At 39.6% G+C, this 10,547-nt stretch overlaps 1 protein-coding gene across 1 annotated transcript in view; it reads left to right on the top strand.

Moving 5' to 3' along the window:
* Scai (suppressor of cancer cell invasion) overlaps positions 1–10,547 on the top strand; it is a 143,499-nt gene that overhangs the window by 114,761 nt on the left and 18,191 nt on the right. Inside the window, exons 10-14 of the mRNA XM_050124836.1 lie at positions 1,368–1,469; positions 1,751–1,852; positions 2,831–2,909; positions 5,074–5,173; positions 6,576–6,657. Coding sequence (XP_049980793.1) covers positions 1,368–1,469; positions 1,751–1,852; positions 2,831–2,909; positions 5,074–5,173; positions 6,576–6,657 — 465 coding nt within the window. The remainder of the gene's footprint in view (positions 1–1,367; positions 1,470–1,750; positions 1,853–2,830; positions 2,910–5,073; positions 5,174–6,575; positions 6,658–10,547) is intronic.

Below are 10,547 nucleotides of genomic sequence, written 5' to 3'. Positions count from 1 at the left end.
TTTTTTGGAGTTGATCTTGTATCCTGCCACATTACTAAAGGTATTTATCAGCTGTAAAAGTTCCTTGGTGGAGTTTTGAGGGTCACTTATGTACACTATCATATCATCTGCAAATAACGAAAGTTTAACTTCTTCCTTTCCAATTCGAATCCCCTTGATCCCCTTATGTTGTCTTATTGCTATTGCTAGAACTTCAAGCACTATGTTGAAGAGGTAAGCCATCGGGATTTTAAAGGTAGGAGTATTGCTGTAAGTTAAAGCCAACTTGGGCAATGTAGCAAGACTGTCTTTTTATTTTTTAATTTCATTTTTTTTTCTTTTTTGATATTTTTGAGACAGCCTTTCACTGTGTAGCCTGGCTGTCCTGGAACTCCCTATGTAGACCAGGCTGGCCTTGAACTTTGTCTCACAAATGCTGAGATTAAAGGAGTGTGCCACCATGCCAAGCAAGATCCTGTATTTAAAACAAAAGAATAACCAAACTAGCAAATCACTGCAAAAATAGGGAAATAAGAAATTGTAATTCTGCTATGTGTAGAGTTTATTCTTCAGAATACAGAAAAGTCAAGTATGGTGGCACATGCCTATAATCACAGCCCTTGGAAGGCTTGAAGTAGGTGTCAAGGCCATCCTGGGTCACTCAGGAGAAAAGGATGAGTGAAACTGCTACCATTGGTTCTGTCCTGAGAGTGTGCCCTCAGGTCCTCGTCTGTGACGGTGAAAGGACAGAAAGCCAGGATGTTGTCTCCTTGCGCTGATCTAGAACTTGTTTTGTTCTCATGTAGTGATGGATAGTGAACAGTTTGGGACCATGGTGCGGAGAATAGCCCTCTTCAGGGATGTACTCCCTAACTGCTTTTCCAGTACCAAGTGGTCAGCTATCAATCACATACTTATAAGTAGCACTAAATGGACTGAGCTGGTTGTATTTATATATTTAGATGCACACAAACACATTGACCAATAACAACTAAAAAAAGAGACCATGACTTCAAGAAGGAACAAGGCAGGTCTTTTTATTATTAAGACCAGTTCATAATGCTGAAACAAATCCAGGGGGAAAGATATAACTTCTATTTTTAAAATGAACATATATATTTAAAAAATCAGTTAAGTTTACTTGAAAATCAGGAGTAAAATGTGATTAAACACCAGAATTTCAGCCTGAAGGTGATGATGCACACCTTTAATCCCAGCACTCAAAGAGACAGAGGCAAGCAAATCTGTGTAAATTACAGACCAGCCAGAGCAAATTCTAGGACAGCCAGGGCTACACAGACAAACCCTGGATGAAAAAAAAATTAAAAAAGAAAAAAGAGCAGAAGTTGTGCTTATTACATTAATGACCAGGTATGTTTTTCTTTCAGGTCAAATTCAGTGAATTAACTGTTGACATGTTCCGTATGCTGCAAGCCTTGGAGAGGGAACCAATGAATTTAGCTTCCCAGATGAATAAACCAGGAATACAGGTGACCTTCCACCCACATTTGCCAGAGTGGTAACTCTAACACGTGTAAATATAGCATTCTCTCAAGCCAGCCATGGGTGCCTCACGTAGGTAGGCACACTAGCTGGCCAAATGTAGGATTGTTGCAAGGGCTACATAGTGAATTCCTGTGACAAAACAAAGAGAGCTCAGTAAGACACAGAGAAGTTGATATGACAATTACAGACTCTGAATAAAATGAGGACATGTGATAACTCACCTGTCACATACCACTTATGTGTTGTTTTGGGTGTGTCACTGTAGGAGTCAGCTGACAAGCCAACCAGACGGGAAAACCCCCACAAGTATCTGCTCTACAAGCCGACCTTTAGCCAGCTGTATACTTTCTTAGCAGCATCTTTTAAGGTATGTGTGGCCCAGGCCTTTCGTCTGTGGCGGGGAGAGTGCTCATGGTGGGCTCTGGCTGACTGCAAGTGTGAGTGGTCTGTGAACATGTGCTGCTCCAGCGGGAGTCCTGATCCTTGGACCTGGGAGTAGGAGCTGCTGCTGTCAGTCAGAGACTGTTGGTTAATCGCCATTCTCTCCCTTCCAGATTGTTATTACTAAACAACTTTGGGCTTAACACTCAGTGCAAAACTGAGGAGAACAGCTTGTATGTGCTCAGGAAGCTCTGTGAGACACTGTTGCTATCTGATAGGGAGAAGGGTATGGTAAATACCTGTGATCCTGCGTTTGGACAGGGGTTGGAAGCCCTCTTGGGCCACACAGTAGCAAGTTCAAGGACAACCTGGAAACATCAGTTTGCAGCAAAGTTAAGGCCACTGTGGGTTCCATACGGCCTCAAAAAAAAGTGGGAGGGATGATGGGAATTGGGTGGTATCCTCCCAAAATTTATATAGAGGAAGGTATGAGGAGAGTTTGCCCTTTTTTAATCAAACCAGTGGAGAGCTTTCTCCATTTTATGTTTTCAGAGAACATGCTCTCACAGATGGCAAGTTGTATTTGGAAAACATGTTACAGCTTTTTTCAGTGGCTTTGCAGTGGGGATCGCAGGGGATCTTCACCACTTAGAGCTTTGGGTGGCTACGCAGTGGGGATCGCAGGGGATCTTCACCACTTAGAGCTTTGGGTGGTTATGCAGTGGGGATCGCAGGGGATCTTCACCACATTACAGCTTTGGGTGGTTACTCAGTGGGGATCGCAGGGGCTCTTCACCATGGGATTTTAAATTGGAATATGTGGGAATATGGTAATTCTCTTGGAAATAGCAGCAGTGTGTTAAACGACATCATTTCCCCCACAGCTTTAAATTGCCCTGAACTTTAAATAAAACTATGTTATTTTTCTGTCTGTGGTTTTGCGTCTGGTTTTCTTTCATTTCAGGAGCTGCCTGCCAATAGTGTACTTCTGATTTACCTGTCAGCCACTGGCGTTTTCCCCACAGGTCGTTCTGATGGTGAAGGTACAATAAAGGAATGCTCCCACCGTGAGCAGGGCTTGAATTCTCTCTATTTTCTACAAGACAGTGGCCAACAGCCCAGAGACCACTTCAGGCTTTCTAGAGAAGCTTCCAAATTTAAAACCTCATCTGCTTCTTTAGTGACAGTGTTGAAAAGAATGGACTCAACTTGCCAAATTCAGCTGTTAGTCCCTGAAGTACAAATATCCTGAAATAATACATTGATCAAATTCATACTTTGCTATCAAATTTGTCAAAAGTATTATATATACATTTATACATATGCAGTTTGATATTTGTCATTGCATAGGAATATGGAATCTGCCAACTTATTTATTTGACATCATTAATCATTGTAAGCTTTTAATATATTTGGGGATTTGGTCAGAGGCAACATTATGGCCAAAAGTCTTAGTAGAAATCAGTGTACTTTTGTAACTGTGAAAGTTCAAGTCCTTGTTACGATTTTATTTTCAGTCCTTTTGTTTCATTGTTGTGGATTCAGTCCATGCAGTATTAGGATGCTGTTTCATAATAAGACCTCAAGTGTCAGAACATATGAGCTCAGAATTGTTCAGACTAGATGAGCAACTTAAATGTAAATGAAGGAATTAAATCTCTGGAGAAAAATAGTTTAACATTTTCAACATTTTCCTCCTCATCTGTCTGTTGGAATCAGCATTCCTTTATAAAATGCATGACCCACCATCTTCCTTGCATGACAAAGTAGTAAAATGTTAGTTACAGTGAAAGAAAGCAGAGCAAATCTCTATAGTCTTTATATTGCAGTGATGTTTTAGAGGGCTATAATCCAACTGTGACGTGAAGGATGGGATATAGTGGAGCACTGGTGGACAGGGACAAGGGAGGGAGTATCAGTAACTGCCTTAGTTCTTATTAAATGTTAGTCACTTTATATTTCTTATCTCTTGTTTGAAAACATGTTATTAAAGCAGATATTCTGGGTCTTAAATTAGACTGTTAACCTCTTATTTTACTTTTTGTAATCAATATAGGTACTAACTGAATGATGCTTTCTCAGAGATTATCTGTACTTCCCACAGTCACTGTTCAACTTAGATAAAAGTTAGCTAACTCTTATGACCAGTGGGGAAAGCCTAACATGTAAACCAGAATTAAAGAGGTTTACATAATAGTAAAATAATGGATTTTTTATGTACTGGAATCTGGCTGAATATTTTATAAAAATAAAGTTTTTTAAGATTTTTATTTTTTATGTATTTTTTATTTTATGTGCACTGGTGTTTTGTCTGCATGTGTGTCTGTGTGAAGATGCAAGATACCTTGGAACTGAAGCTACAGGCAGATGTGATACCATGTGGGTGCTGGGAATTGAACCCAGGTCCTCTGGAAGACCAGCCAGTGTTCTTAACCACTGAACCATCTCTCAAGCCCAAATAAAGTTTTGTTAGTCAGAATTTTCAAATTCAATTCTAATTTTTCTTTAAATCTTGCACTTAGTAGTTAATTTACAATTATATTTACTGGATCAGGTACATTAGTGTATCGTTGTCATACCAGTTCCTCAGGATGCTAAAGCAGAAGGCTCACTTAAGCCTAGGAGCTCAGGACCAGCCTGTGCAACATGATGAGAGCTCTGAATCCTGAATGGATGTGTAGGGGGAGAGATCGCAGTTTGCACTTAGCAGCTTTCTTTATAGGATACTTTTGTTAAACCAGAGATTGAAATTTTGTTTGCAATGTAAATGTTATTTCAAACATCTTAGGTCTCCGTCCCTTTTTACTACCCAAATTAATGGAATGCTATTGATTCTTAGCTTTGATGTTATTGCTGGGTTGTTTGTTTTTTTGGGTTTACTTGGTTTGGATTTTGGCTTTTCAAGACAGAGTTTCTCTGTGTAACAGCCCTGGCTGTCCTGGAACTCACATTGTAGACCATGCTGGCTTCAAACTCACAGAGATCCACCAGTCTTTGCCTCCTGAGTTTAAAAGTGTTGAAGTAGGCAATGTGCTGAAATGAAAATATTGCATTATAATAAAATGTTAAATTTAAAGATGGTTTAAATGTTTTGTACTTACCTTGCACGTATATCAAAGGGAGATTCAGTGGTGTTCTTGAATCTGAGCTTCAGATCAGTCTGTGTCACCCTCTAGTTGAATTCTGTTTCTTCTCTTTGTTCTTTAGGTCCCTACGACTTTGGAGGTGTACTCACTAACAGTAACCGGGACATTATAAATGGAGATGCAATCCACAAACGAAACCAGTCCCACAAGGAGATGCACTGGTACTTATTCTAGGGATCAAAACTCTGTAGCTATTGAGAGAAATGGGAACGTCCCTTAGACTACTTGTGTGTTCTTCTGTGAAGGCCTGCTGTTTCTAGCATAGAACCATCTTTAGAATTTCTCTAGCTGAAAAAGAAAATTCTGCTTTTAATGAACAGTGGACTTGTCTAATAACACTTTATATTAAATATAAACTGTTCATTCTGAAAAATGGATAAAGGAGACCATTGTATGTTTCAAATTATTCATGCCACAGTTAGTGTTTCCCCAAGCCACATGTGGTGCTCTTGCTCACCTTAGTTTAGAAACGTGACAGGTACCTGAGTACCTGTCAGCCCGACTGACCATCTGACAAGTGCAGCTTAAACCCATGACAAGTTATTACTTAACATGTGGTAGGATAGTTGTTGCAAAACGCAAGTATTGTTGAGGATATGAGCAGAGAGCCCTTGAAGACTGTCCTAAGAATATAATTTGATTGGTAGAATCATGGAAAATAGTATGGGTGTTCCTCTAAAAGTTAAAAATAAGGGCTAGCAAGATGGGTCAGCAGGTGAGTGCACTTGCCACCAAGCTTGATACCCTGAGTTCAACCCCGTATACCTGCGGGGTGGAAGTGAGCTAAATCTCCACAGATTGTTCTCTGACCTCCATGTGAGCGCTGTGGTGAAGGTGTGTGGGGAGAAGAAGAAATCACACATACAAAATGAATGATTATAAACCAGGTTAAAATAGACCAAATATAATGACTTATGTCTGTGATCCTAGCACTTGCTTACCAGTACAAGACAGTCTGGGTTGGCTACATAGCAAAGTCATTCATGTCTCCTAATGAGTGAAGAGGTGAATAAAAAAAGAAAGAAAGAAATTTGAAATATATGGTTGGGGAGTTGGCTCAATGGTTAAAACCCTTGCCACACAAACAGGAGAGCCAGCATTTGGATCCCCAGACCCATGTGACTGTTGGGTGGGTTGGGGGGGGCTGAAATGGAGGAGAGGAAATCCATGAGCAAGCTGGTTTGCCAGACTACCCATCTCAGCAAACTCTGAGTTTGATTGAAAGACTACCTCAAGTAATAAGATACAAAGTGACTTCAGAAGATTTCCAAAATTAACCTCAGGCCTCCGTTCATGCCCAGCACACATGCACGCACATATGCATACTGCAAAGGAAAAATAGCAGACTGTAAAACAATAACCCCATTTCTTGGTCTATATCTAAAGGAAATGAAATTATGTCACTTAGTACACTATCTCAACCAGATGTCTGCACCCCATATTCATCACATGACAAAAGTCAAGATTTAGAAATAACCTTTTGAGATTCGGCCATAGTTAAAAAATTCCTCACTGTTTTGTTTGTTTGTTTGGTTTGGTTTTTGTTTGTTTGTTTTTTTGCAGCCTTCACCCTGGAGATCTCTATCCGTTCACAAGGAAACCCTTGTTCATCATTGTGGACTCTTCCAACAGTGTTGCCTACAAGGTGAGTCCCTGGAGAGCTAATGTGTGTGCCAGGTATATAGCAGTAGCCCCAGGGTCCCCATTTCTAACATGTGTCCTTTTATTTTGCTTTGTTTTACTTATTTAATTTTGCAGTTTGTATTTAGTGTTTCTTTTCTTTTGAGGTTGTGCATGATAGTCAGGATCTGATGCTATGAATAGAAACAAGAAGAAACGCATGAATGGACTCAGTGGAAAATAATAAATCCTTCTGCAGAAAAAAAAAATTCAAGATTTCCAAGATCTCTGGTGGGAGGTTTATTTTTGTTATATAATCCAGACTGTCTTCCTTTACAGAGCTAGAGATAATATGGGTGGCTTATTTCCTGGTTTTTAAACATTTTCATTTCTACACACCTGTTACAGTTGAAGTGAAACTTCATCTCGTGTTACATAGCAATGACCTTGAATACTAACAATTTTACATTGCTTTGTTTTTCCATGATTTAGCCTAAATGTTGAATGAGTGACAATGGTTTAAACAGGAAGCACTTTTATAATATTTTGCTATTGAAACAAATCCTGAGGGGCTGGAATAAATGACTCAGTGGTTAAGAGCACTGCCTGCTTTCCAGAAAACCCAGGTTCAATTCCTAGCACCTACATGGCAGCTCACAACTGTCTCTAACGCCAAGATCCGACACCCTCACATAGACATGCATGCAGGTAAAACACCAGTACCTATAAAATAAAATCAAATAGAAAGAAAGAAACAAATCCTGAGCAACTGAAAAAGGACCAGTGGCCAACAGTTTGATGTCACTAGAATTCAAGCTATAATCATTTATAATAAAGCAAAGCAGGCTTTAGCCTCTTTTGTGTCTTGTTGGGATGTTTCATTAGGAAAAAGCATGTCCACGCTTGTTGAAATAAGGAGCAGCGGGGCTGCGTCCCCAGCACCCCGGCCGCCTGCTAGCTCATGCCCGAAATAACAACACACAAACTGTATTCATTTAAAGACTGCTTGGCCCATTTTGTCATATATCAATCTGTTGATTTCATTGGTTAAGTAATAAACACATGCTGGGCTGGTTTCTTGTTTCTGTCCTGAAAGTTCCTTCTGGAAGTGGCTGAGAGTCAGGAGTAGTGACCCACCCAGCATGTATGCTTTCCATTTGTTCATATGCAGTTTCCTTTTAAAACTAAAATCCAAATTCTAAGAGCATCTAACCCACCCTAAAATTTTTTGCATATTTCTTTCTACCCATTTTGTTAAGTTCAATGTTAGATTTTTTTGACTTTTAGGAAACTTATCTGCCCTCTCTTAATTTGTATATCTGTATATATCTGCTGGGTGTGGGAGGATGGATGGAGAGCTACTGAAGGAAGGCTGAAACAAGATTGGTGAGTTCAGGGCATCTTGGGCTACAGAGTGAGTCCCTGTCTGAATCAAAAAAAAAAAAAAATCTAAAGAAGAAGGTCCAGCACGTCAATATATAAGTTACATGTGCATGAGAGTTCTTTCAGGCTGGGCAGTGGCACACGTCTTTAATCTCAGCACGAGGAAGGAAGAAGCAGCAGATCTGTGTGAGTTCAATGCCAGCCTGGTTTACAGAGTGAGTTCCAAGACAGCTCGGGTTGTTACACAGAGAAACCCTGTCTCAGAAAACCAAAACAAAGAAAAACAAAAGTTCTTTTAAGAATAAAATAATCGAGGCCAGCCTGGTCTACAAGAGCTAGTTCCAGGACAGGAACCAAAAAAAGCTACGGAGAAACCCTGTCTCGAAAAATAAAAAAATAAAAAAGAATAAAATAAAAACAAAAAGAAAAATGGGAGGAAAATCATTGGAATAATTTAAGAAAATGGGCAGATTCCAAACTGAAAGAATTCACACAGACTAGTAGTTCAAATTACATCCAGATTAGGGCCCCGCCTTTTTCTTTGATATAGATACAACTAGAGAAATAGATGTGTGTGTGCATATAATACATACATGCACACACAATAGGCATATCAATGCTTTTTTTCTCATGTTTGAAATAGCTTTTTATATCCTTGAGTACGTAAATGATTATTTTCATTTTATTTGTATGTGATCCAGCCCAGGCCCTCACATCACGCTAGGTGAGTCTATCTAGTTACCCTTCCAGCCACAGACACCGTCTTAGAATCTCTCTCTTTGCTCTGTGCTGAGTTGTCTCTGTTTCTTGTTTGCTTATTTGTTTGTTTGCTTGTTTGCTTGTTTTTTGAGAGTGGGTGTCTCTGTGTAGCCCTGACTGTCCTGGAGCTCACTCTGTAGACCAGGCTGGCCTCAAACTCACGGAAATCCACCTGCCTCTGCTTCCCGAATGCTGGGATTAAAGGCATGTGCCACCACTGCCCGGCCTACTTTTAAGATTCTTAATAATTGGGCTGGAGAGATGGCTCAGAGGTTAAGAGCATTGCCTGCTCTTCCAAAGGTCCTGAGTTCAATTCCCAGCAACCACATGGTGGCTCACAACCATCTGTAATGAGGTCTGGTGCCCTCTTCTGGCCTGCAGGCATACACACAGACAGAATATTGTATAAATAATAAAATAAATATTTAAAAAAAAAGATTCTTAATAATTACATGGTGAATGGTGAGGTGAAGGTACTATGTTATTATCTTCTCCGTAAGGAATCTTTATGCTAAAGATTAAATATCCTGTGTAACTCTTCTTTCTCATTCCAAACTCCTGTTCTTTCCCCTCCTGGGAGAAAAGTGAGCTCTTCACGCTAGTACAAGCCTCCTGGAAGAAGGAGGAAGTGACTGACAAACCAAGCTCTGTGTAGCAGCTGTGACCCATATCTTTCCTAACGCGTTTTCATTAGGGTTGAAGTGGGCACATCAGTTGACTTTCTCTTTAGTCATGTAGCACTAGCTGAAAATTTAAAAAAAAAAAGTCCCCAATAATTTTAGGAAATTCTGTTTAATTATTATTTCTTTCCTTTGGGGGAAAGAAGATTCATTGTGAATATTGAAAATCTAAGTAAGCTGGGTCTCTGCCAGTGCAAATGTCTGTCAAAAGCAGGTTATCAGGAAATAGCCGTAGCCTCAAGTGTTTGATGTGTATATAAACTGCTTATATTGTATGACTTTTACTACGTAGTCAGTTATACCTGGTCTGCTGCCAGCCTCCCTCAACTTCCAGAATTCCATTTCTTGCCCCTTTGAAATTCCTTCTCTTAGCTTCTAATAATTTGCACTTAGATTGTAATGATTATACTTCAAATGGTTTGAATTGTTAGGTTGAGGTTTTCAGCCATTATCTCTTACTTGCTGACTCTTGAGCCTCTCTCCCATCTCCTCCTAGGAGTCTCAGGCTTTCCATGTTTCTTACCTTCTTCAATATTTTCCATACTTTTTTTTTTAGGAATTAAGTCATTTTTTCCATCCTGTTTTAGTTCACAGTGTCTCCTTAGCTGTGTCTAACAACATTATTAATCCATCTGAGTTCCATGTTAATGTAGTTATTTTTTATTTCTCTGACTCCTTTTGATAAATTACGTTTCCCATTATAATTTACTATTTTTAGTCTTTGCTTTTATTCCTTTGATCTTAATAAGCAGTCATTGGTGTTGTCTGTCACATAATTCCTACACTTGAGTCTACTTTTGCTATTTAAGATATCATTTTCTGTTTTGTGTTTGTGCATGTTTGATTATTTTTGAAATTTAAAATTGTATTTTGTGTGTGTGTGTACCTTATGCAGGCAGATATCTACAAAGGTCAGAAGCTGGAGCCGGGCGGTGGTGGCACACGCCTTTAATCCCAGCACTCTGGGAGGCAGAGGCAGGCGGATCTCTGTGAGTTCGAGACCAGCCTGGTCTACAATAGTTCCAGGACAGGCTCCAAAACCACAGAGAAACCCTGTCTCGAAAAACCAAAAAAAAAAAAAAAAAAAAAAAGG

This window comes from Alexandromys fortis, unplaced genomic scaffold (genome assembly GCF_014885135.2).
Source record: "Alexandromys fortis isolate MF-2015 unplaced genomic scaffold, M_Fortis_MF-2015_v1.1 scaffold_228, whole genome shotgun sequence".
Taxonomy (NCBI): Eukaryota; Metazoa; Chordata; class Mammalia; order Rodentia; family Cricetidae; genus Alexandromys; species Alexandromys fortis.
This window is presented reverse-complemented; position numbering and strand designations above follow the sequence as displayed.